Source organism: Suncus etruscus, chromosome 7 (assembly GCF_024139225.1).
Source record: "Suncus etruscus isolate mSunEtr1 chromosome 7, mSunEtr1.pri.cur, whole genome shotgun sequence".
Taxonomy (NCBI): Eukaryota; Metazoa; Chordata; class Mammalia; order Eulipotyphla; family Soricidae; genus Suncus; species Suncus etruscus.
In genome coordinates this window covers 60,038,056-60,065,386 of record NC_064854.1, presented here as the reverse complement: position 1 = coordinate 60,065,386, position 27,331 = coordinate 60,038,056, and the positions used below count along the sequence as shown (strand labels likewise).

Below are 27,331 nucleotides of genomic sequence, written 5' to 3'. Positions count from 1 at the left end.
AACCCAAAGCTGTAAAATATACTCTATGTGTAAAAGTTATAAACAAATATTAGGATGCTATGTTTGTTCTTAAGATATAAAACCACAAAGTCAGTTGTTTCAGAGAGGATACTAAGAGAGAAAACACCTCAATTCTATCAAATAGATTCATAACCTATGTTGAAAAGATTCAAGGGGCCGGGCGGTGGCGCTGGAGGTAAGGTGCCTGCCTTACCTGCGCTAGCCTAGGAGACGGACCGCGGTTCGATCCCCCGGCATCCCATATGGTCCCCCAAGCCAGGAGCGACTTCTGAGCGCATAGCCAGGAGTAACCCCTGAGCGTTACCGGGTGTGGCCCAAAAACCAAAAAAAAAAAAAAAAAAAAAAAAAAAAAAAAGAAAAGATTCAAGATGAGGGTTACAGAATGTTTACCTGGAAGTGCAATCAGTTCCTTCTGTTGTTGGCTGAAATTTATCAGTGATCAAAAACTGATCCAACTATATTAAGTTTTAAAAAGGTAAAAACTTAAATCTATGCTCGGAATACCACACGTTTAAGTTATCCTTCAAAGAACAGAAAAGGCAATGATTAATAAAGACAAGTGTTGAGATTTATTTGGAAATTCACAGTTTCTAGTGGCACTACAGCTCTGTAATGACAGAGTGAAAGTCACCATCTAGCAGCACCACGTGCTGCGCAGGCGGGAACCCCCCCGCAGCCCCTCTACCGTCTCTGGACCTCTTCTCCGTGGGCTTCTCCACAACCAGGCCTTCCTGCTCTGAATGGCTAATTGTACAAACTGGGGAAATTTTTTAAATCATCTACAACATACTGTCGATCTAAAGCAGCAACTTAAACAAAAGGCTTTAAATAAGTCACATTATAAACAATACCCCAAGAAAGGTATTAAGACAAGTTTGAAAATGGTATTACTAAAAGTGCTCAATAAGTTATAACTTAAATCTTATACCACAAAATGGTCAATTCTCCCCTTTCAAAAAGATACCATCTAGTTTCATCTGTTGCTGTACAAAATGCACACTATGAAATCATTTTTATTTAGTCACTGCCAATCATTAAAGAAAATAAAGACAACAAAGACAGACACCATGGCATCACATGTGTAAAACTCTGCACGTCTCTAGTCAATGCTAAGCAAACAGAGAGTACAAATCTCATAGACTTTCAGACTTCCCATCAGGCAGGCTTGGCAAACTCACTGGCTGGCTGCTCCTGTGATTACGTGCAGGGCAGTGCTTGATTTCAAGACGTGACACCTATATTCATTGGACAATCTTCAATTTTCCATTTTCAAAACAGAAAACAATAATCCGAAAGTTGGAATATTAATGTCCTTATTGCAAATGTGTAAAATGTAATGTTAACTGAAGAAAGCTTTCATCAGTGGTTCAATGTGTTTAATAGGAAAATTTATTTTAAAAAAATATATAAATATTTCCAAATACCAGTCTTCTGCAAAAAAAAAGATCCTTTAGGGTATTTCCCTCATTGAATTAGTGTCTAAAGAAAACGAGTATGAATAAGCTAAAGGCATCAGGTATCATCATTTCCCTCCAAGAACAAGCTTTAAAATGCCAGCAGTTGTTTGTTTCCAGTGAGTTTGCTTGAAAGGCCTTGCCAAACAAACCTCTGAGGTTTCACACTGTCTGACCACATCATTGAACTCAGGCATACATCACCCCAAAGCCTTGTAAGTGTCTGCAGCTAACAGTTACAAAAGAAATCAAACAACAAAAAAAGGGTTTCCTCCTTCCAGTGGCATTATAAATAGACGAAAGGCACATAAATATGGGAAGGTGCAAGAAATAGGAACAAAGCTAAAGGAAGAAGTTTAGTCTTTCATTCCTATCCCACCTAAGGGACTGGGCTTCCAAATGGCTTTGGTCCCAGTAATCTGACAAAACATCTTTATAAAATATTTACCATAGTCCTTGTAGGAAGTGATCAGCCTTGTGAAACTGAAGTTCATTAACCAAGATTGACACAATCCCATCTACATTTTTTAAAAAGGCAGGAGCCATAATTTCAGAATACTTTTCTCATTAATATTTCCCCCTCCCCCATCCTCTTGGAATAGCAGATTGTTCTTCAAAGGATGAGTCTCCAGCCTGAAAGTGTGATTCATTTCAGATGTGTCCTGAAACGGCAGTGACCCCAAATGTACCCACAGTGATCTCCTTATTTCCTTTGATTATGTCGTGCAGGCTTGGCAATGACCCTGACTTAGTCTGTATAAGAGTTTTTATCAATTTTCCCTGGTCTTGGACTTTAGACCGCCTTCGTTTTAAAGCCCTCTTCTCAGTTTTTGTCTTTTGGGACTGTCCGTTGCACAAACTTGTGCAAGCTGAAATGCCACAAAAATAAGATTCCTCTGACTGTGACGAAGTTTCTGAGCTTCCCTCTGAAGGTGGGCCTTTATATGAAGAGTGATACACTTCCCCCATATTAGAAAAGTCTCTCTGGTTTGTGAAGGGTTTCCTTCCTTTTAGATCTCCATTGGCGATGGGGTGCAGTGGCTCTACTGGCTTTATGGTCTCGATCTTTTCAGTTTTGTACTTGCAGCGTTTCTTCTATATAAGACAAGTAAAAAAAAAAAAAAAAAAAAAAAGAACAGGGATTAGACCTCACAGCTACCTGTAACTAAGCCAGGAGAGCGGAGCTGGCAGATGACACAATCTCTGGCTGGTAATAGGCGAGCAGCATTACATACATACATCATCCTGACCTCACCTAATACACCAAAAAAGCCTTATAAACCTCTGAAAGCAAACTCCAGGGCTATCAACCCCATTCTGTGTTATATTATTAGTACCAGCACCTTTGAGTGCTCCTTACTATCTCTCAAAGACCCATCTCTGGTTCCCTAAGAGAAAAACAAGTTCCCTGCCAAGTCACAGCAGAGTTGAATAAACACAGTAGGATTGAAGCCTAGATTATTTGGCTCGAAAGCCCAAGTTCCTTCCCTTTACTCAAATGTAAACCAGAAAATCCAAAACAGGAAAAGTGCACTCTGTAGCTTAAAAGTCTTGTTTGTAGTGTGAATGCCACCTTTAACTTAAAGACACAAATTCACTGCTTTCTTGGGAAAAGGTCAGACAACAGAAAAAAATCTGTGGGTCAGTTTGCTATAAAACTAATAGTACTGTAAAAAAGAAAAGAAGTGAATTAGAAAAAGAAATGAATTATAAACTACATAAATTTATATTAATTTATTAAGCCTTTAAACCTATTACTGCATATTAACATACTTAAAAAGAAACTATTTACCTTTTTTTCTGGAGAAAACTTGAGGGGTTCTACGATGTACAAATCATGTGGATCTACTATAAAGGAAAAAAGAAGATGTAAAACAATACATAATGCCAGGATTAAACCCCACAAACATATCACTTGGCCCCTAGTGATTCACTCCCGGACAGACTGTGATGCACTGCAGTAAGCTGGAGAAATGGTGACACTTTTTTTTTAAGTGATAGTAACATTCTTATGTGGGACTTAAGTGGTCACCTTCAAATGACTTTCTCAAGGGCCAGAGAGCAGCTCTAAGGGCCAGGGCATATTCTTTGCACACAGGAGCCTCAAGTTCAATACCTGGCACTGCAAGGACCTCCTGCGCAATGACTGAGCTGGGAATAGCCCCTCCAAGCAACACTGGATATGTTGCCCAAAAGTCAAAAGCTAAAATAAATTAACTTCATCACCAGCATGTTGAAAATCCTCCTTCATATCCACTCCTAGGCTCCTAACTTTCTGATAAAGTAACATTGCTGGCATATGGCTCAGCGGTAAAGAATCAGTCTTGTATTCCTGAGAGCTGGATTTTCTCTTCCAATGCCATGCACACTGCCAACTAGGAGACACTTCGAGGAGTAGAATACCCTTGGCTAGCACAGACGAAGCCCTGAGTTTCTGAGCTCTAGTACTTATTACCCCCCTCCCAATGGCTGGAATTTGCCCCTGTAAAACAACAAGAATAACATTGCCAGGTAAATTAAAAGCAAACCAATTCACCACCTATTTCCCCCAAGTCTGAAGTCTACACAATGTCACAAACATAAGTTAACGTCATGCAACAGCAGGTGTGAAAGTATGAAGCCATTTAAAGAAATGTGCACACAAACTGAGGCCTAAGAAGTGTTTTCTGTTTATTGCTCTATGATTTGTGATCATCAAAACAAATAACACCAAATCTAAAGCTAAGCTAAACATGCGATACAAGCAACCAAGCAATATGAATACACACTTCTGGCACAGTGAGTAAGAATGTAAAGTATAGTCTTAAGACTGCATTTAAGCACATTCAAACAATCCTATTCCACCCACACACCAAGAAAAATGTACACATAAGAGATGTTCATGCTATGCAACTATTCAACTCCTGAGAAGTTCTGAAAAAGCCAGAAGCAACAAACTCACTATAAAAATTTCCTCCACCATTCAACCATTATGTCTTACATGGTCCTAGAAATTTGAGAAAATCATCAAATATAACAATATTCAAACAGTTCTCTAATATTATATGACTTAAAAAACAAACAAGATTGGGGCCAGAGAGATAGCACAGCAGTAGGGAGTTTGCCTTGCATGTGGCCAACTCGGGAGGGACCTAGTTCGATTCCTGACATCCCATATGGTCCCCCAGTCTGCTAGGGGCAATTTCTGAGTGCAGAGCCAGGAGTGACCCCTAAGCACCACTGGGTGTGGCCCAAAACCAACCAATAAGTAAATAAAGTTTAAAAGAAAAACCATGATGTCTACTACTAAAAAATAGTTTTAGTGCTTTTAAAGCAAGCCCTTTGCTGAAAGAAAATATAATTAACTTTTTAATATAAACCATGAAAAGCATTAAACAACTGCAGTATGGGAAGTAAACACTAAGCCAAAGTGGAAGGAAAAGTAGGAATTCTAAAGAGCATCTGGTCTATAGGCAAACCCAGAGTTGTTAGCATGGTTGGGTGAAAATCAAACCTCTCTTAAGTCAGGTCCCCTTTTGGTTCCACAATAAGCAGGGGCACTCATTACCCAAACAGGCTTTCTTTCACAGAAAGAATGAAGCCTACATAGAGACTTAAAGTCCAAATAGCCACCAATGCTGGCCCACCAAGTCCCAAGACCTCAACATGAAGTATTTCTGAATATTAAGGCAAATACAAATTCTCTCTTAAGCAAAGTCCTACCTTCTAATATCAAAAATAATCCTATAAGGGGCCGGAGTGGTGGTGCAAGTGGTAGGGCATCTGCCTTGCATGCGCTACCCTAGGACAGATCAATCCCCCTGGCATCCCAAATGGTCCCCCAAGCCAGGAGCAATTTCTGAGTGCATAGCCAGGAATAACCCCTGAGTGTCACCAGGTGTGCCCAAAAAGCAAAAGAAAGCCATCGTCATCATCATCATCACTATCATCCTATAAGTAACTTTTCAAAGAGCTGAATATCTTTTTTTTTTTTTTTTTTTTTTGGTTTTTGGGTCCCATCCGGCAGCACTTAGGCGTTACTCCTGGCTCGATGCTCAGAAATCACTTCTGGCAGGCTTGTGGGACCATATGGGATGCCAGGATTTGAACCATACGCAAGGCAAACTCCTTACCTCCATGCTATCTCTCCGGCCCAAGAGCTGAATATCTTACAAAGAGGAAGCACACAAAGACACAAGTATCTTGGTCAAGAGTCTATACACAGATTCGTAAGTAATCAAAATAGTAGAAGCTGCAAACATAGTACGAGGCTATTTATACCAAGGTTAAGGGAACCTGAAGGACTTTACTGCAAGAGACCAGAGAGTGCAGTGGGAAAAGGGTTGGTCTTGCCCACATCTGAACAGGTTCAATCCCAGGCACCATATATGGACCCCAATGACTGTCCCCCAAGAGTAATCCCTGAGCACAGAGCCCTGAGCGCAACGAGGTGTGGTCCCTAAACAAAAAACACTATGCCAAAAGAAAGAAGGCAGACAGAAAGATATCCCAAACAGTCAATAATTTCAAGAAAGATTGAGCTAGCTGATTCCCCCCCCCCACTCACACACAAACACAGCACGCACAACTCCTAATCAATGAGCCCTAGCACACATAAAAGAAAAAAAAAAACACACTTGTTACAAGTGTGACAATGGGGAAAGAACATAGGCCTCCATCATGCATGGAGAATGAAGATGGCAGCTCTGATAACCTGAAAAGTGCCGACAATCTATTTAGCCTCTCAGATAAGGACTTTAGAGAAGAAATATGGAGGATCTTCATAGAACTCAAAGAAAGCATGGAATAAACTGAACAAATGACAAATAAGCATTAAAAGGATAATGAAAGGGGCCGGAGAGATAACATGGAGGTAAGGTGTTTGCCTTTCATGCATGACGGTAGTTCGAATCCCAGCATCCCCTATGGTCCCCCATGCCTGCCAGGGGCAATTTCTGAGCATAGAGCCAGGAGTAACCCCTGAGTGCTGCCGAGTGAGTCCAAAAACAAACAAACAAAAAAAAAAAAAAAGAAAAAAAGAGGATATAAAATAGAATTGAGAAAACTCCAAACTGAAATAACAGGACAGGACTGAAAAATGTGATAGGAGAACTCAGTGGAAAGCCTCTCCTCCGATAGAGTAACAGTGGCTGAGAACAAGATGCATAACGACTACATACAACAGAAGAGGTTGGAAAGCACCTCAAAACAAACAATCAGACAATGGAAAAAGTCCTCAAAGAATGTGAACAAACAAAAGTAGAACTCTTTGATAAACTCAACAGAAAGAACATAAGAATCATTGGAGTCCCAGAGGCAAAGGACGAAAACCCCCATTAAGTATCAACAATCAAGGACATCATTGCAGAGAAACTCTCAGAGCTTAAGAGTGCATGCAACCAAATCCTGCATGCCCGAAGAGTACCAGCTAAAAGAAATCCAAAGAAAAAGCACCCCAAGACACATGGTAATCACAATTATGGATCCCACAGATAGGGATAAAATACTGAAAGCAGTAAGATCAAAAAGGGAAATTACATTCAAATGAGCTTTCTTAAGATTTACAGCTCATCAGTCATAAGAAAACCTCAAGGACTGAAGGCAATGGTGGAATATAGTAAACAAAACTCAATGCTTCACGAAGAGTACTTCACCCAGGCAGACTCACATTCAGGTTTGAAGGGAGAATACATACTTTCATGGATAAACAACAGCCAGAAACTTTACAGACTCAAAACCAGCCTTAAAGAAAAACAGAAAGGTCTACTTTAAGACAAGACAGAACAACAGACACATCAAACTCCTATATAAAGGTGACACTAAGGGATGGAGAGATAGCACAGTGGTAGTGTGATTGCCTTGCTTGCAGTCACCCCAGGACATACCCCAGTTCAATTCCCAGCAGCCTATATGATCCCCTGAGTCTGCCAGGAGCGACTTCTCAGCACAGAGCCAGGAGTAATCCGAGTGCCACCATGTGTAGCCAAAAAAAACCCAAGCAAACAAAAAAATAAGATGAGACTAAATCCCATGACAATTATCTCTCTCAACGTCAATGGACTAACTGCACCATGTTTGTAATCATGGTGTTTAAATAAAGATTAAAAAAAAATAACTTGGGGCCGGCATGGTGGTGCTAGAGGTAAGGTGCCTGCCTTGCCAGCGCTAGCCTAGGACAGACCGCGGTTCGATCCCCTGGTGTCCCATATGGTCCCCCAAGCCAGGAGTGACTTCTGAGCACATAGCCAGGAGTAACCCCTCAGCGTCAGCGGGTGTGGTCCAAAAACAAACAAACAAAAAGAAACCTGAACACATTATGCTGAAACATGTCATACAGATCAGAAAAAATACTACATAAAGTTTCAATTTATCAAATAAAACAGTCTGTAGTCCTTGTACAATCTGAATATAATGAAATGTTCACTTAAAAATGGGGTCATATGATAAAATTTGTCTTTTATCAATAGGCAAAAGAAAAAAAACACATGATCCCTCTAGTAGAGCTTTAATCATAAAGTAAGGAAGTACAGAATAACTAAAGCCAGGGCAAATAAATGTCATACAATATTTAATTCAAGTACGATAACAGAATCAGATTAAGGCCAATTTCCTGCTTACTAACCCCTTTTATAAGTAAAAGGTGAATTAGGGGTCGGAGCAATGGTGCAAGCAGTAAGCCTGGCCCATGCTAGTCTAGGATGGACTGCGGTTCGATCCTCTTGCATCCCATATGGTCCCCAAGCCAGGCATAGCCGGAAGTAACCCCTGAATGGGAGTAACCCCTGAGCATCACCGGGTGTGGCCCAAAAACAAAACAAAAAAAAAAAAACAAAGACGGTGAAGTATAACCTTTTGGTATTCTATCATCAAATACAAAAGACAAATGTATCTGGCATTAAAGAGTATATAGAGAAAAGCAGTCACCATTTCAACAGTTTAAAATGAGGCTAGAAATCTTTCTCAGTCACATGTACCCAGCTCAAGTAAGGAACGATGACAAGCAGTGATATGCTAAAATAATGAGGAAATGGAATACTGGAACTCTACTTCTGATAAAGGATAGTTAATCAGCCTCTTCAAAGCTGTGGAGCATTTACTAAAGGAAGATACACATATACCTTAAAACCCAGCAATCCCATTTTTAGGCACATACCTAACAGAAACACACACGAGTTCACCAAAAGAAATGTAGTAGCTCCAGAGCCCAAACATAAATGGGTAATAGAATACTACAGAGGAATGAGAACAGATAAGCTACAGATTGAAGAATCTCACAATAGTTAATTAGCCAAAATAGTGACTATGCTGGGAGGTGCCATGTAGTGAGCAGAAAGAATTGGGGGGTGGGGTGGGGGGGTGAAGCACGCTCAGAGCCAAACAGTGCTCTGCTGCTCAATCTGGGGGCACAGGCATGCTCCATTTGTGGAAATCTATCCAGCTTTTCATCTAATTCTATTTCCTTATGTGTCTCTTTAAATCTAAAATGTCAGTGATTAAAAAGACCCATCACCAAAAGGGAGGAAAAAAAAATAAAAAAGCAGAGAGGAGGGAAGAAATTTGCCAGCCCTAATGTAGTAGGTTATTTCTGTAAAACCTTGTGATAACTATATATATCAATGAACCTCAGAAATAACTTGATTTAATATGAAGCATGCTGCTGTCACTAAATTCTAAGCCAGAAAAGCCAATGATTCAAATATATAATCTCTTTATTTCAGTAATGCTCTAAGTCTCTTAAAGCTAATTATAAAAGCACGAATATGAGAAAATAGCAACTCAACACATATATTAACTTCAACTTAGAACTCTGAGAGTGTGAAACAGTGAATCACTATTTTCTACACAGGCAATAAGAGACAGGCCAGCCGTTTGTTCAGAAAGTGCCTCACAGTCCAGCTCCAGACAAAAGGGGTCCTACCTGTACAGGAAGAGGAGGCAGATAAGCTCGGGATTCTAGGGGAGGGCATTCAGGTTTCCACAGTTGCTGAACTTTCTCAAACATCCCTTTCTAAAAAGAAATACTTCTAAACAGGAGCAGAGACAAAGCTGCCAACAGCTGATCAAACGAAGTCCCCTCCCACCTTATGGTCTTTTAGATAGGTAGGTAAGAATTCTCTCTCAGCACACAGGACAATGTTTGTAGCCACTATTCTGCAGCAGATGAACTGCAGACATTCAATGTAAACGGCAGTAGGCAGATTCATGTTTATACATATACATGTTCACAAAAATCTACCTTCTTTAGCAGTGAATTGTAGAGACTTGGATCTGATGAGTGGGAATGAAGTTCTCCTTTTCAAATTCATATCATCATAGGAAGAAAAACACCTGATACATTCAGAAAGACCAACATTAGAAATGGTGAAAAATGATATTCAAACTTACTCCTAGTTAGGGCTAGATGAAAGCTACCAAGAACTGCATATGCCATAAAGTATTAATCCCTAAGGTAATAAAGGTAATAAAAAGCCAATTACTGATAATACACATTTTTAAAAATTAAGTAATCTTTGTTATAAGGTGCTGTATTAACATAGCTAATTCTTCTGCCTTTGAATTCCATATTAAAACATCTTTTTAAAAAATCCTTTAAAAAAAAAAAATAAATAAAAAAAAAAAAAAAAAAAAATCCTTTAAAAGCTAAACTCTTCCTTCACCAGTGAACAAAGGTTTCATGCTTTACTATCAAGGTTTTCTCTATTAGCTTACAAAACCTTCTAGGTAAGGACCACATCACCAACACTTTTAACACTTTGGCTTAGAAATTATCATAAGTGGGACCGGAGAGATAGCATGGAGGTAAGGCGTTTGCCTTTCATGCAGAAGGTCATCGGTTCAAATCCCGGCGTCCCATATGGTCCCCCGTGCCTGCCAGAAGCAATTTCTAAGCAAGGAGCCAGGAATAACCCTTGAGCACTGCCGGGTGTGATCCAAAAAACCAAAAAACCAAAAAAAAAAAAAAAAAAAAAAAAAAAAGAAATTATCATAAGAAAAAAAGAAAAAGAAATTATAAGAGCTAAAGAATCTTTTTACTATTCTTTTATTTGCTCACACTTCTCAAAAATACATAAACCGTAAAATACTAAAAAATAATGATATAATACAGACAATACCTTTTAGGGCTTGGATACTGATTACTTTTGGGAAGCTTTGAAATATAATCTCCATCAAATTGAGAGGTATTTCGACAACGCTGCATACAAAGTACTAGTCCCAAGACAACACAGAGAACCAACGATATGACAAGATAGCTCTGTCGATCTGAAACCTGAAATGACAAAAGGATTTAACAAGATAATAACAATAAAAATAAACCAACAATAACAACAATAATATATTCACTAGGAAAAACAGTAACAGTCCAAATTCAAAGGGCAAAGCTTTAAAAGCAGGTAATTAATTCTCTTTGAAAATGGACTACTAGTCATTGCCCCCCCCCCCCTAATCCCCAGTTCTTTGTTTGGTTTTGGTTTTGGGGTCACACCTAGTGACACTCAGGGTTTACTCCTGGCTGTACGCTCAGAAGTTGTTCCTGGCAGTCTTGAGGGACCATATGGTATGCCGGGATTCGAACCAGTTTCAATACTGCATTGACCACATGCAAAGCAAACACCTTACCACTGTGCTATCGCTCTGGCCCCTAGTCCCAGTTCTTAACTTTGAAAAGTTCCCAATCAAAGGAAAAGTAATACAATGAAAAAGTATTTTATTATTATTTTTAAAGTAATACAATGTAATAATACTTACTATTTAATAAGTATTCTAAGTATAATAACAAGTATATTTGGGGGTGGGGTGGGCCACATCCAGCAGCACTTAGTAGTTACACCTGGCTCTGCGCTCAGAAATCTCCACTGGCAGGCTCGGGGAACCAAGTGGGATGGCAGAGATCGAACCTGAATCCATCCTGGGTCGGCTGCTTGTAAGGCAAATGCCCTACTGCTGTGATATCACTCCAGCCCTCAACAAGTATATTTAATAAAAATTGTAAGTATAATAAGTAATAATAATACTTATTACTTTAAAATAATACAATACAATGGGGGCGGCAACAGTGGTGCAGTGGTAGGGTGTTTGCCTTGCACTCGGCTGACCTAGGACGGAACCGTGGTTTGATCCCACCCGAGTCCCACATGGTCCCCAAACCGGGAGCAATTTTGAGTGCATAGCCTGGAGTAACCTGAGTGTCATAGAGTGTGGTCCCAAAAAAAAAACAAAAACAACAACAGCAACAAAAAAAATGTAATACAATGAACATATTTATGTCTTTCACTTATATTCATCAATTGCTAACATTCTGTCTTTTCCATTTAGAGAAAACAAACATCATGCCCTTACACTGCCTTTCCCAAATACAAATGAATCACCAATCATACATTTACTTAAGGAAAAAAGTTACAGATCATCCACAATTCCTCATCTTATTAAGCCCATTTTTTTTTCTTTGCTTTTTGGGCCACACCCGGTGATGTTCAGGGATTACTCTGGCTATGCGCTCAGAAATCGCTCCTGCTGGCGGGACCATATGGGACACGGGAGATCGAATTGAGATCTATCCTAGGTCGGCCGCATGCAAGGCAAATGCCCTACCACTTGCACTACCACTCCGACCTATATCCAATCTTTCTACCTCTTAAAATATATTCTGAATTCAGTAGCTTCAAGCTGTTCTCTGAATCTAAAATCCTAGTACAATCCAGCCTAGTATGACTAATTAATGCCTCTCTACTTCAATTATGCTATTCCATAAGAGGCAATAAGAAGTTACCCAAAGTGTTGTTAGTGAGAAGATTTAAGTCACTTAGTATTATCTACAGAATTTTTTAATTCTAAACCGCTCACAAAGGCCCACATGACCAGGTCCCTAACATCATTCAGACCTCATTCCTTACCTTCATTTCCTTCCTTCCCTGTAGCTCACCTGATAATATACCAATAGCAGATCACACTCTTTACCTTCCCCCTCTTCTTTCCTTCCTTCCCTGCAGCACACCACAATATACTGACCTAACTCCTTACTAATCCTTTCTCCCTCCCTTCCTTTCCTGCAGCATTCCACCAGCTTCCTTTCTGACCTTAAACTGTTTCTTTTTTGTTGTTTGAGGGGGTTTTAGGGTTTTTTGGATATATATTTTTTTTGGTTGGTTGGTTGGTTGGTTTGGTTAGTCCTAGCTCTGCACTCAGGAATCAGGTGCTCTGGGGACCATACAGTATGCTGAGGATCAAACCAAGGTCAGCCATAAAAATCAAACATACTATCGACTATATTATCTCTCTAGCCCCCTCACAGCATTTGTAACCAGAGAATCTTTGCCCTATTCTGCTGTTAACAGAACTGGGCTGATTTCAGCTCTGCTTGGCTGCTAGCACCTCCTCAGAAAGGCCTTCTAAGGGCACCCACACCAAAGCCACATTTACTAGGTAGGCCAATCCTCGGACACAACATTCCATTCTCCAGCCCATGTTCACAGCACTTATAGTAAAAACAAACTATCTGCATTCATTTCCTTGGGACCATATTCCACAATCTAGACTATATTAGTCCCATGCCTCATCCTCATTGGCAGCTCAACAAGCTTTTGTTAAGTCAAAGAAATTTTTATCTTGTAATAACTACCTCCACAAGCCTTTCTTAGCTGAAATGGAAATGTATACTACAGCTATCAATGGGCTGCTAGAAAGCCTGGAACTATGGCTTCTAACTATATTTTAGGTAAGAGCTAAATTATGAAAGCTGTGTTAAGTAGATTATGAAAATACTTCCTTTCAGTTAAGTTCTTAAGATACCAGGTTGCAAAAGAGTCAGTGGTTTCTGACTTTTGACTGTGTCTATAAATGTTTATATCAAGTAGCAGCCAGAACAATTACCTCTCGTTTCAGTTCTGCTACAGTTGTCGACAAATTTGAAACCAGCTGGGTCATGGTGATGAGTTGTGCCTGGAGCACCTGAATGGCTTCGGTTTGTCGCTGATCCTATAACAAAATATTGTTTGTGTCTCATCTGTATGTGAACTGCATCACTGTAAGCTCATTACACATATAAACAATTTCACAAAAATGGCGTTATAAATTACACATAGTATCATTTTTATTTTCAACTAAACAATCTGGGATAATAAGTTCCAGGGAGTTGAGAATAGGTAAAGTACAGGAAGATCTTAGTGAATATCATAAACTTTAATCAAACTTAAATTTTTTAAACAGGATTAAAATCTGTGATTGTTCTACCTACCTCAACCTTCCTTACAAAAATACAAAAAATCTGCCTCTCTACTACCTCTTATGTAATGGAAGTTACATTGTTTTCAGGTAAATATGGACTTCATATGTATAAACTTGCCCAAATATGATATATTTTATAGTTTTTGCTTTTGTTCTTTGCTTTTGAGCCACATTTGGTAATGTTCAGGGGTTATTTCTGGCTCTGCATTCAGAGATCACTCTGGCAGAGCTCAGAAGACCACATGGGGGTGCTAGAAATAGCCTCCCAACTATTTTTAAAACAATCACTTTTTCAGATGTGCTTTTAATGCAAAGCACTCAACACAAATGTTTAAAACATTTTAGAGTAATGTTTTGGGTAAAACTAAAACTAAAAGCTAATACTGAGAACGATCTTAAAGAGATTAGGCATAGGGCCGGAGAGATAGCAAGGAGGTAAGGTGTTTGCCTTGCATGCAGAAAGTCATTGGTTAGAATCCCAGCATCCCATTTGGTGCCCTGAGCCTGCCAGGAGCGATTTCTGAGTGTAGAGCCAGGAGTAACCCCTGAGCGCTGCCGGGTGTGATCCAAAAAAAATAAAAAAAAAAAAAAAAAAGAGAGAGATTAGGCATAATAAAAACTATGTTAAAAAGAAAATGGCTCTACGACTTAGATATGCAGTGTAACTGATGCTCTTCTGGAATATCACACGAGTTATGGTCAGAAACAGTGCTCAAAAGGACATTACACAAGAAATTTAGAGTAATACATTGAAGTCTTTCCCCCTTTGTTTTTATTCCTTAAGGAATATCAATACCTGATGTGGAAGAAGTCTAAGATTCAAAAGGAGAATTTTTAAATAACCAACATGAGATCAGTAACCTGTTTAGATTTTCAGCAGAACTTATTTGAAGTTCTCAACCTGGGAATCACTTTTGTGTGATATAGCAAAAGTAGAAATCAGCAGATATAATCAATCACCTTGGAACTTTAGAATATAATTGTTTGTTATAACAATTCAGAAGGCTATATACTTAAACTGGGTTTAGAACCTCCTAATCATTTCTCTTAATTGCCCTTAATGTTTTGACACAAAGGGAGACAAATTTTAAAATAAATCCCTCCTTTGCTTTTCAGAATTTGCCATAACAAGCCTTATTCTAAACTGGTGCTGTGGACAGTCTTTCCTTCTCCCCTCCTCTTTTACTTTAAGGAAAGATTTCCTTCATGGAAAAAGCACTTTTAATTGTAAGAATTTCACATTTAATATAAGCCAAATGCCTGATGTTCACATTGTGCTTTTAGGAACTCCATTAAAGCTGAATACAACATTTAAAAAAAGGCGGGGGGGGGGGGGGGAAATGGCAGGGCCAGAGCATAGCAGTAGAGCTTTTGCCTTGCACGTGGCCGACACAGGATGGACCTGGGTTTGATTCCCAGCATTCCATATGGTCCTCCAAGCCTGCCAGAAGCAATTTCTGAGTACAGAGCCAGGAGTAAATCATGAGTGCTGCCGAGGTTGGCCCAAAAACCTAAATAAATAAATAAATAAATAAATAAATAAATAAATAAATAAATAAATAAATGAATGAATGAATGAATGAATGAATGAATTAAAAAAAGAAAAAAGGCAGTTCCAAAATGATGAAGCATGAGTTAATCTCTTCCAGCCCCCCAACCCACTATTGCCACTGCCACCTCAAAGGCCATCATTTTCAAGGCTCATTCAGAGTGGAATTTTCTGGTCAGAAACAATATAACATTTTCTCTTCTCCAAAGAAAGTGAGATAACCAGCCACCCTCTTGGTCATTCCTCAGAGGCCTTAATTATAAGTGATAAGGGCCAACAATGAACTAACAATCCTTCTTAACAACAAAATCCTCCAAAATTTAATTAAAATTTATGTAAAAGGTAAACAAGACATAAATATGACCCACCTGTTCCTCTGCTATTCTTGAAGTATTCTGAAGCTTTATTATTGTTTTATTGAAAGCCTTCTGCATTTCTTCCATTTGTTTTCTGTACCTATATAGTAAGAATTGATTTAAAATAGCTTTAATTTTTCACTTACTCATTCCTTACTGGAAACACTTTTGACTTAAATATGAAAGAAACCATTTTCTTTTCCTTTTGTTTTTTGTTTTTGGGTCACACCCAGCAGTGCTCAGGGTTACTCCTGACTCTGTGATCAGAAATTGCTCCTGGCAGGCTCGGGGGACCATATGGAAGGCAGGAAATAGAACCAGGGTCTATCCTGGGTTAGCCACATGCAAGGCAAACGCCCTACCACTGTGCTAACTAACGCTCCAGCCCCACCATTTTCTTTTCTAAAGTGACTTCTACTGGGCTTGTACAGTATAGAAGCACTCAGAAAAAAAGGTATTTACAACTTCAGCATCAATTGTATGTATGCATCCCATTACTAGGTAAGATTTATTCCTGGTTCTGCAGTTTTGGAGAGGGACCTTTGTAGAAAGGCAGAGGAAAGGAACATCATCAGGTAAGAGTGCCACACAGATGCAAATGATAAGTACACAGAATACAATCATCAAATATATGTGCAAGATACAACAATTATCTGAGCAACATTCAGTAGGGTTTCAGAATTTCTAAAAGGTTAATGCTTCATCAGTTTTGAAACAGTGCAAGCAAAGCCCCAAATATAGTAGCTGCTGAAAGAGGAAGGGGCCAGGGCCCTGAGAGATAGCACAGCGGCGTTTGCCTTCCAAGCGGCCGATCCAGGACCAAAGGTGGTTGGTTCAAATCCCGGTGTCCCATATGGTCCCCCGTGCCTGCCAGGAGCTATTTCTGAGCAGCCAGCCAGGAGTAACCCCTGAGCACCGCTGGGTGCGGCCCAAAAACCAAAAACCAAAAAAAAAAAAAGAGGAAGGGGCTGAAAACCAAGGGCAGGTCCAGAGTCCTTGTCACAGCTGCCATACCACAGGACTGCAACAACACAACACATCTAGACTCAGAAATTTAGGGCACCTTTGAAAGAGTGCAAGTGTTGTCTAATGTCAGTTCATTTCACTCTAGCCAGCCTTTACCCACGTAAACTTTTTTTTTTTTTTTGGTTTTGGGGCTACACCTGGCAACACTCAGGGGTTACTCCTGGCTATGCGCTCAGAAATCACTCCTGGCTTGGGGGACCATATGGGACGCTGGGAGATTGAACCTCAGTCTGTCCTTGGCTAGAACTCGAGAGGCAGACGCCTTACGCCCTGTGCTACTGTTCTGGCTCCACCCACTTAAAACTCTTAATGATAACTTCCAAAGTGAGAGGTTTTTTTGTTTGTTAGTTTGTTTTTTGGGTCACAACTGGCAGCGCTCAGGGGTTATTCCTGGCTCTGCGCTCAAAAATCACTCCTGGCAGGCTCAGGGGACCATATGGGATGCTGGGATTTGAACCACTGACCTAATGCATGCAAGGCAAACACTTTACCTCCACGCTATCTCTCCGGCCCCCAAACTGAGTATTAAGGTTCCCATACTATGGTTTCCCCTGCAATAAATGCTCTGAAAACCACAGAGTAAAAGAGGCTAAAATTAAGTAACAAAGGGGAAAAAAAACACACCTTAATATAGATTATTCAGGACTGCTACCAGTGTAGTAATATCAGTGTTATATCATCAAGTACTTCTACAGAAAAAAGTCAATTAAGTCAATGGTCCATCGTTACCCCTCACCCCAAATTCCTGCTTATATCACCTGGAAGGTGAGACCCTCCCACAGCTGGGAGGGGTCTGTGGTTGGTAATTAAGAGTGGCCTGAAGGAGGGGGAAGTGGAGGTACTGTAAGGAAGATCAGAGACAGGATGGATGCAGAGAGGCTGTTTAGCTTAGAGGCCATATGAGGAATATATGCACATGGCGGTTAGGACCTTGTAATAAAGATGGATTTCTCCTGAAACTTCATCTGACTGCCTGTGGATCATTTCCTCGCCATTATCCTGAACCAACAGACCTGTGGGCTGAAGGGGCTGCAGGTGCCAGTCCAGGCCAGGCCGAAAAAGGCCTCACCATCCAACCTCCACACACTATGACTTTAATTAATAATTAATTCATGGGCTGGCACGGTGGCGCTAGCAGGGGTCTTCAAACTACGGCCCGAGGGCCACATATTGTATTTATTCCCGTTTCTTCACTTCTAAATAAGATATATGCAGTGTGCATAGAAATTTGTTCATAATTTTTGTTTTTACTATAATCTGGCCCTCCAACAGTCTGAAGGACAGTGAACTGGCCCCCTGTTTAAAAAGTGTGAGGACCCCTTCGAGGTAAAGTGTCTGCCTTGCCAGTGCTAGCCTAGGACGAACCATGGTTCGATCCCTGGTGTCCCATGTGGTCCCCCAAGCCAGGAGCGACTTTTGAGTGCACAGCCAGGAGTAACCCCTGAGCGTCGCCGGGTGTGGCACAAAAAACAAAACAAACAGCAAACAAACAAAAATAATTAATTCAACAGTCCAGGGCCAGAGTGATAGCACAGTGTAGGGCCTTGCACATGGCCAACCCCAACGGACCTCAGTTCGATTCCTAGATCTCAGTTCGATTCCCGGCAACCCATATGGTCCCCCAAATCTGCCTGAGCCAATTTCTGAGTGCAAGAGCCATGAGTAACCAGAGCGCCACTGGGTGTGACCCAAAAACAACAACAAATGGTCAATGGTCAGCATCTGAAAGATTAATTTCTTCCTCTCTCCAGCTAAAATGTGCTCACTAGGACACCGGGATAATTAAAATCTGCCCTTTCTCTCATCATATATTATATACTCTAATGCTAAACTCAAAGTGCTCATTCATAAGACCACTTACCGCTGGCTAAGCTCCTCTAAATAGCGACCACTGAGAGACATGTTAACTTCTAAGGCTTTGATACGATTATTGAGTCGCATAAATACCGACTCCTTTTGGTTCGATCCGTGTACAAGATTTCCATTAGCATATCCCAAGTCAGTAGAATTCTGCAGCTCGGCATAGAAATCTGTAGCTGTCCTCTGGAAGCCCCGTAAGAGGGTGTCATCCAGAGACTGCTCCTCATCTCTGATTTCAGGGGGCAAAGAGTCCAAAGCAGGAGCCATCACTGGCTTTGTCACAGCTGTGTCAACTGTGTTGGCTTTGGGTTCCCCTTCCTCACTGTCTGGCACTGGGGCTGTGACTACAGATGGTACCACTGTTTCTGGTATCTTTGCGATCGTCTGTGTGGCGCTTATGGCTTCTTTTACAAGAATGTCCACTGCTTCATTTGCCTTTTTGGTTTCATGGATCGTAGTTGGCTTTTCTATAGAACTCAAATTTTCCAACTTCTCTGTCTTATTAGCGACCTCAGCATCTCTTTCTTGGGCAATCACCTGTGATAGTGGCTGTTCCATCTCTGGTTTAACAGATTCTGATACTTCTATTTTAGATGAAGAACTTATTACTGGAGTAACATCTAATTGAAGAGACGGAGAAAAAGTCTGAGGATGACTTGGTTCAAGTTCAATAGCATCTCCAGTGTGATTACTCAAATCACCTTGGCTCACACTTAAATCACCGGAAACCACCCTTTCCTCTTCCTCTTCCCTGCTCTTACTGTCCAAATCTCCACATGGAGGCTGCAATACTGAAACAGCTTCAGATTCCGTGGGCAGCAGCTCTGGAAGTTGAGCTGATGCAACATTTCTGTCTTTACTTGGGGTAGTTCCACTGCGCTGCCGATAAAAAGCAACTTGAACTGAACACCACTTATACATGTATTCCGAAAAACTGGAAATGCAACAAACTGAAGGCAGTTCGCTGCAAAACAGCTGTGTCTCTGACTCAAACCATGGTGAAGACTCATCCTCCTGTTCACCAGAGCCAAGAAGAGTCACTATGGATGGATTTGCCTCCTCATCTTCATCTTGAACCAGCTGCACAATGGGCCTCTCCTTTGGAGTATCTGTTATTAATGACTCCGTACCATGTCCATGTTCTTCAGGGGGTATATACCTAGAAATAGAAATCATGATTACAGCTCACTTTCACTAGACACCAAAGATAATTACATTTCAAGAAAATAAAAGTAGCATACATAATATAAAAGACAAACCGGAAATACAAAAGAAACCCGAATCTTTCTTAAATAAATATATTTTCCTTTCAAATTATTTTCACTATCAAAATATTCTTTGAAAGTGGAAAAAAAAGATCTTATGACTCAAATGGTAAAATTTACTAAATGTGTTTTTCCTAAATCTAAGAATTATGTCAGACTAGAAAGATGAACAGTACAGTGGGTAAGACACTTGCTTTGCATGCAGCTGACAGGGTTCAATCCCCAGCATCTCATATGGCCCCCGGCCCCACCAGGGCAGTCCTGCGTATAGAGCCAGAAGTTACCCTACGCAATGCCAAAGGTTTTGACCCCAAAACAAAACATCAAAACAAGAATTTTTTAAATATAAATACCTGCATTTACTAAATCATGAACTTCCCATAAATATTCTCCCAATCTTTACAAATTTCATTCCATCCATCAGAAACTGAGCAATTAGGCTAAAGATAGTATTGCATGTAAGATACTTGCCTTGCATACTTGGATTCAATCCCTGGTACCCCAAATGGTTCCCTGAATCCACTAGGAGTGATCCCTGAGTGTAAAGACAAGAGTAAGCCCTGACCACTGCTGGTTTGTCCCAAACACAAAAAAAAAAAAAAGGAAAGAAAGAAAAGGAAGGAAGGAAGGAAGGAAGGAAGGAAGGAAGGAAGGAAGGAAGGAAGGAAGGAAGGAAGGAAGGAAGGAAGGAAGGAAGGGAGGGAGGGAGGGAGGGGAAGGAAGGAAGGAAGGAAGGAAGGAAGGAAGGAAGGAAGGAAGGAAGGAAGGAAGGAAGGAAGGAAGGAAGGAAGGAAGGAAGGAAGGAAGGAAGGAAGGAAGGAAGGAAGGAAGGAAGGAAGAGGGGAAGGAAGGAAGGAAGAGGGGAAGGAAGGAAGAGGGGAAGGAAGGAAGGAAGGAAGGAAGGAAGGAAGGAAGGAAGGAAGGAAGGAAGGAAGGAAGGAAGGAAGGAAGGAAGGAAGGAAGGAAGGAAGGAAGGGAAGGAAGGAAGGAAGGGAAGGAAGGAAGGAAGGAAGGAAGGAAGGAAGGAAGGAAGGAAGGAAGGAAGGAAGGAAGGAAGGAAGGAAGGAAGGAAGGAAGGAAGGAAGGAAGGAAGGAAGGAAGGAAGGAAGGAAGGAAGGAAGGAAGGAAGGAAGGAAGGAAGGAAGGAAGGAAGGAAGGAAGGAAGGAAGGAAGGAAGGAAGGAAGGAAGGAAGGAAGGAAGGAAGGAAGGAAGGAAGGAAGGAAGGAAGGAAGGAAGGAAGGAAGGAATGAAGTAAGGAAGAGGGAAGGCCGGAAGGAAGGTGGTAGGTCGGTTGGAAGGAAGGTAGAGGGAAGGAAGGAAGGAAGGGAAGGAAGGAAGGAAGGAAGGAAGGAAGGAAGGAAGGAAGGAAGGAAGGAAGGAAGGAAGGAAGGAAGGAAGGAAGGAAGGAAGGAAGGAAGGAAGGAAGGGGAAGGAAGGAAGGAAGGAAGGAAGGAAGGAAGGAAGGAAGGAAGGAAGGAAGGAAGGAAGGAAGGAAGGAAGGAAGGAAGGAAGGAAGGAAGGAAGGAAGGAAGGAAGGAAGGAAGGAAGGGGAAGGAAGGAAGGAAGGAAGGAAGGAAGGAAGGAAGGAAGGAAGGAAGGAAGGAAGGAAGGAAGGAAGGAAGGAAGGAAGGGAGGGAGGGAGGGAGGGAGGAAGAGGAAGGAAGAGGAAGGAAGGAAGGAAGGAAGGAAGGAAGGAAGGAAGGAAGGAAGGAAGGAAGGAAGGAAGGAAAGGAGGGAGGGAGGGAGGGAGGGAGGGAGGGAGGGAGGAAGGAAGGAAGGAAGGAAGGAAGGAAGGAAGGAAGGAAGGAAGGAAGGAAGGAAGGAAGGAAGGAAGGGAGGGAGGGAGGGAGGGAGGGAGGGAAGGAGGGAGGGAGGGAGGGAGGAAGGGGCCAGAGCAGTAGCACAGCAGAAGAGTATCTACCTTGCACGCGTCCAACCCAAGACAGACCCCACCAGTTCAATTGCTGGCATCCAAAATGGTCCCCCGAGCCTGCCAGGAGTAACCTCTGAATGCCAGTGGGTGTGATCCAAAAACCCAAAAAAAGAAAAAATCCTGATTAACAGGCTAATATCATAATACCATAATTTGATCCCATATTTGGGTTGTACAATATGTATGTAAGATGGGAAAGAGTATGAGATAGAGCCAGTGAAAAAAGTATTTTTAATTATGTCTGTGATTCCTTCCAAGATAAAAATAATAAATTTCTGAGTAACCCTTATAAAACAAATAGCTCAACCTAGATAGTCCGAATTATTATTCAGATTATAATAATCTAAAAGTTAAATAGTCGTAAATTACAGTTCAAATATTATATTAAAATAAAGCCCTCTTGTAGAAACAGATTGGTGAGAGACAAATGCACTGATATTCAAACATTACACATCTTAAACTCAGCTAGCAATAACTTTGAAAATCACGCTTTTTTAATAAAATTTAAAATTAGGAAACAGGGGCCAGAAAGTGGCCACAGGGCTTAAGGCATATGCCTTGCGCACGCCAGCCTAGGACAGACCTGGTTCGATCCCCCAAGCCAGGAGCGATTTCTGAGTGCATAGCCAAGAGTAACCCCTGAGCATCACCAGGTGTGGCCGGAAAATAAAACAAAAACAAAAAATATTAGGGAAACAAATAAATGTAACTCTTCAAGAACTTGCTATATCTCAAATACAGGATTTCAAAATTATTGCTCATGGTAACTCAGGCACTCTATGGCACATGTAGATAGTCAATTAACAATTTTTTGGGGGGAAGTCACACCCAGCGGCCGCTCAGGATTGCTCCTGGCTCTGCACTCAGAAATTGCTCCTGGCAGGCACAGGGGACCATATGAGATGCCAGGATTCAAACCACCACCTGTCCCAGATCGGCTGCTTGCAAGGCAAATGCCCTCCTCTGTGCTATATCTCCAGCCCCATCAATCAACAATTTTGAATTACAGAACTCAAATGTCTGTCTTCAAAGTTATATCGGCATTTAAAAAAAATTCTATGGGGCCAGAGATAGCATGGAGGTAAGGTGTTTACCTTGCATGCAGTACGGAGGTTCGAATCCCAGCATCCCATATGGTCCCCTGAGCCTGCCAGAAACGATTTCTTTTTTTTTTTTCTTTTTTTGGGCCACACCCGTTTGATGCTCAGGGGTTACTCCTGGCTAAGCGCTCAGGAATTGCCCCTGGCTTGGGGGGACCATATGGGATGCCAGGGGATAGAACCGCAGTCCTTCCTTGGCTACACTTGCAAGGCAGACCTTACCTCTAGCGCCACCTCACCGGCCCCAGGAGCAATTTCTGAGCATAGAGCCAGGAGTAACCCCTGAGTGCCATGGGTGTGACTCAAAAACAAAAACAAAAACAAAAACAAAAAAAAAAGATTCTTTGTTGTAAAAAAACATTAACTAATACACACTACCACGGTGAACAATGTGGTTTGGATAATGATTAAGGGGCGATGGGAGCCTACGGTCCCACACAGAACCTTCTACATACACAGTGACCCCCAGGGTTCCTGAAGAACCGGGTCCGCAGTTGGCATTTCACAAAACAATAACCCCAACAGAGAACTTACTCAGGCCCTGGAACAGAACTGGAAACAGGAGTTGAGCCTGGTACTTCCAGTAGAGATGCAGCAGTTGTGTTCTCAGATATACTTTTATTTCCTATTTTTAAGGAAGATATTTGCATTGAGTTTGATTTTTTTTCAAGTTCTACCATGAAAATAATTCATTATGACAAATAAAGAACTTTTGCTTCTTTGATAAGAAAAAGTCAGATTTGCCACATCTGGCAGTACTGAGCTAAGCTTACTCTGAGCTCTGTGCTCAGGGATCATTCCTAGCAGTCTGGCCATGCTCAGAAGACTACTGTGGTGCTGGGAATCAGACCTGAGTAGGCCACATGCAAGGCCAGCGACCTACCACTGACCATCCTATCACTCCAGCCCAGACTATTCCTTTTTGATTGGTTCTTTTAGAAAGAAATGATAACAAAGTGACAACTACAAGTAATATATATTCTTCCTCAACTCAGAAAGCCAGAGCAAATCATGTAATTATGAACTCATTGTATAATTATATATAATTAACATGACTTCTAGATATCTGAGATTATGCAAATGAGAAAAAATAAATCGTTAATTTTAATTTTGTACCTGGAACTAAATTTTATTTTTAAAGGGAAGATTCTTTCTCCTTACTGATATTATCTGGGGTACTGTAAAGGGGGGAAAATGCCTCTAAACTGAGTAACTATTTGATAAATAAAAGAAAAAAGAAGGCATAGCTGAAGATTGACTGGGCACCAAAATCATGGGTTATTACCATTAAATTTCTAAAGCAGCAGAGAGTGAAAACATAAAGCATGAATTTTATAAAAAGTGAATCTATAATAGAAAAAAAAGGACTTGTGAAATTCAAATAAGCAATAAATATTAAAACACTGCTAAGTTTCTTTGAATCACCATCTATATTTCTAAATAAAAATTGAGCTGTTTGGCTTATTAATCTTCCAAATGAGATAGACCCTTGGAAATCAGATATTTAAAAGACCCATAAAATGATTGTGTACCTTCTGCCAGGTCTTCAGTTTTTGCTCCCAGAATATTAGCAGCAATATTCACCATATTTAGAATGGCATCTAAAACAAAATTCAATCAGAGAAAAATACCAATACACCTAAATAATCTCATATCACTTAATACTAGTAAAAAAAATGTATGATGGTCTTTTTTACACTTAATACCTCTTTATTTACCTTACTACTTAAGTCCAATAAAGGACACAAATTTCAGTGAAATAATAATGCATAAGCCTGGCTTTTTATATTCAGGTAGAATTTTAAATTCTCAAAACCATTTTCAAAATCAGCCTTAAGCATATTACGTAATAGTCTTGCTGTGACAAGGAAGATTTTGAGTCCAAAATTTTTATTTTACAAAAAAAAAAACCTAGATTTCTTTGTCGTCTTTTTTTTTTTTCCTCTTTTTGGTTTTTAGGTCACACCCAGCAGCACTCCTGTGCTCAGAAATCGCTCCTAGCATGCACAGGGGACCATATGGGATGCCGGGATTTGAACCACCTTCCATCTGGATCGCTGCGTGTAAGGCAAACACCCTACTGCTGTGCTATCTCTCTGGCCCCTCATCTTTCTTTTCTTGTGCAGTGCTGGGTTTCAAAGCCAGGGCCACAACACTTAGTCACACCCACAGCCTGTTTTTCAATTATTTTTGGTTTACAAGAGGTGCTGCTCAGGAATTACTCCCAACACTATTCAAGCATCATTTCTAGCAATGCCCCAGGAACCACAAGCAGTAGCTGAAATTTAACTGCGTTGTTTACATGCAACCATGCAAACACATTACCCTAGTACTATCTCTCTAGTCCCCATTTTTCTTTTAAAAGGTTCCAGAGTTTAAAACAAAGAAATCTTGAAGAAAAATGCTTCCTAGTCATGTGATAATCACAAATAAAACTATATGAACAGATTTTGTGGTTTTCTAGTATGAACATAAAATTATTGATAATGGTTAAATACCAAATTGATATGGCACAGATTTCTTTGCTAATTTTTGACAATGTAAAAGTAAGAATTAAAGGCACATATTATTTTGTAAACAAGGATTTTGTGGGATAGGGCAAGTTGGTTAAAACTCTAATAATGTTGCCTCTTTCCAAAAGTGGCATTTAGAAGATTCAAGTAGTACAAACCTTAATATCTATAAAAATGGCTAAAGGTATATAAAAGCCAAAAATCTAAACTCCATAACAAAGCCAATGCTGGCAACATTATTTCCCACTAGTAATGTGGCATAATTTCCAGGGAAATGGATTTCTACCCCAATCTAACATTTAAAATTCCACTGAAAGTTGAATAACCCATTCCAAGTTAATTTAGAAGGTGAAGGTGGTCACATTCAAGATATTTTAGAGCTACAGACTAGTTCCTTAGTCAGATGACTCCTTTCGTGACACCACTGTGAGGTGGTAGCTGGACAGACTCAAAAATAGTCACAGAAACTTCAGAGAGAACCAGCACAGGTGCAGAGAGAGGGTAGCAGTATCAGGCCGCATTGCAAAGCTTCGTTCCAGAGTTGCTGTTAACTCATCTCAAAAAGAGGAGATTGTTTCCCATCTAATTTTCCATGATTAAACTCAACTACGGCCTTCCCAACATCTGTGTCCTTCAAAATCTTGCAACATCCAGAGAGCCATAAAAAGAACAAAGAGGCTTTATAAAGAAACAAAACTTCAGGGAGAAAAATCAGTATTTTGGGGGGGAGAGGGGCCACACCCGGCAGTGCTCAGGGGTTTCTCCCAGCTCTACGCTCAGAAATTGCTCCTACACTATCCTTCTGCATTCAAGGCAAACACACTACCTCCATGCTATCTCTCTGGCCCCGAAAATTAGTGTTTCTTAAAGGAATCTAATGATTTCATATCTAATTAATTAATACATTATTGCTTAAATAGATTGCAAATAGAAAATTCTTCACTTGAATATAACTAGATTGGAATTGTGTTTTAAGAGTTAACAAGGTGCCTTGTCTTGATTTATAAGCAAAACTTGGAAAACCTGTAAGAATTATTGTTTTGTGGGTTTCCAGGAATAATATGAAAATATTGCTGTTATTTTTGGTGAAGAATTTCAATTTCGTATAGTTTATTTCAACCTAAATAAAATGTAAAAAAAAAGAGTTAACAAGGTTTTCTTTAACCCAAACCATGTTAATTACTTCACTAAGCTTCGCTCACTTTTCCACTAACTTCAAAATCAAAAGATTAGTTCAGAACCACTTTCTGACCTCACAAAATAATACTTTTCACAGCATCAGTAAACTATGCCAGTGGAAGAGTGAATCTAAAATAACAGGATCTTTTATACAAACTCAAGAACACAACTAATAATACTAATTTCCATGATAAAAATAGCTTATTTCGGGGCCGGAAAGATAGCATGGAGGTAAGGTATTTTGCCTTTTATGCAGAAGGACAGTGGTTCGAATCCCTGCGTCCCATATGGTCCCCCGTGCCTGCCAGGGGCGATTTCTGAGCCTAGAGCCAGGAGTAACCCCTGAGCACTGCCAGGTGTAACCCAAAAACCAAAAAAAAAAAAAGAAAGAAAGCTTATTTCATCACTGCTAAAACACTATAGCCAAAAAGAGACTGAGTCATTTACTTTTATTTATTTATTTATTTTGGTTTTTCGGGCCACATTTGATGCTCAGGGGTTACTCCTGGCTAAGCGCTCAGAAATTGCCTCTGGCTTTGGGAGACCATATGGGACTGACGCCGGGGGATCGAACAGCGGTCCTTCCTTGGCTAGTGCTTGCAAGGCAGACACCTTACCTCTAGCGCCACCTTGCCAGCCCAAAATTCAATCTTTTAGTTCTAGATCCTTCAGAGAAGCAGTCACTAGGGAGCTAAGAGACTAGACATTTTTCAGGTGGTACAACTGGAAAGTAGATTTCTGGGTTGGGCTCTGCAGGCCCACAATTGCCAGGTGTTGTCTACCAGGGTGGCCTAGGGTATTTCTGGCACTACAGGGGAGGTCAATTCCACTCCCCCAGCAAAAAAAAAGTTAATAACAACTACAAGACAGCTA

The 27,331-nt window shown here is 40.5% G+C and overlaps 1 protein-coding gene across 2 annotated transcripts in view; it reads right to left on the bottom strand.

Annotated features, from left to right (window-relative positions):
• Nucleotides 1-567: 567 nt before the first annotated feature.
• SUCO (SUN domain containing ossification factor) overlaps nucleotides 568-27,331 on the bottom strand; it is a 43,303-nt gene continuing 16,539 nt past the window's right edge. For both annotated transcript variants that reach the window (XM_049776432.1, XM_049776433.1), the window contains 9 exons: nucleotides 24,299-24,367; nucleotides 23,301-23,391; nucleotides 18,469-19,626; nucleotides 15,594-15,681; nucleotides 13,323-13,427; nucleotides 10,568-10,722; nucleotides 9,691-9,782; nucleotides 3,268-3,323; nucleotides 568-2,570 (listed from right to left, as the gene is read on the bottom strand). In XM_049776432.1, the coding sequence (XP_049632389.1) occupies nucleotides 2,127-2,570; nucleotides 3,268-3,323; nucleotides 9,691-9,782; nucleotides 10,568-10,722; nucleotides 13,323-13,427; nucleotides 15,594-15,681; nucleotides 18,469-19,626; nucleotides 23,301-23,391; nucleotides 24,299-24,367 (2,258 nt within the window). In that variant the 3' untranslated portion in view covers nucleotides 568-2,126. The remainder of the gene's footprint in view (nucleotides 2,571-3,267; nucleotides 3,324-9,690; nucleotides 9,783-10,567; nucleotides 10,723-13,322; nucleotides 13,428-15,593; nucleotides 15,682-18,468; nucleotides 19,627-23,300; nucleotides 23,392-24,298; nucleotides 24,368-27,331) is intronic.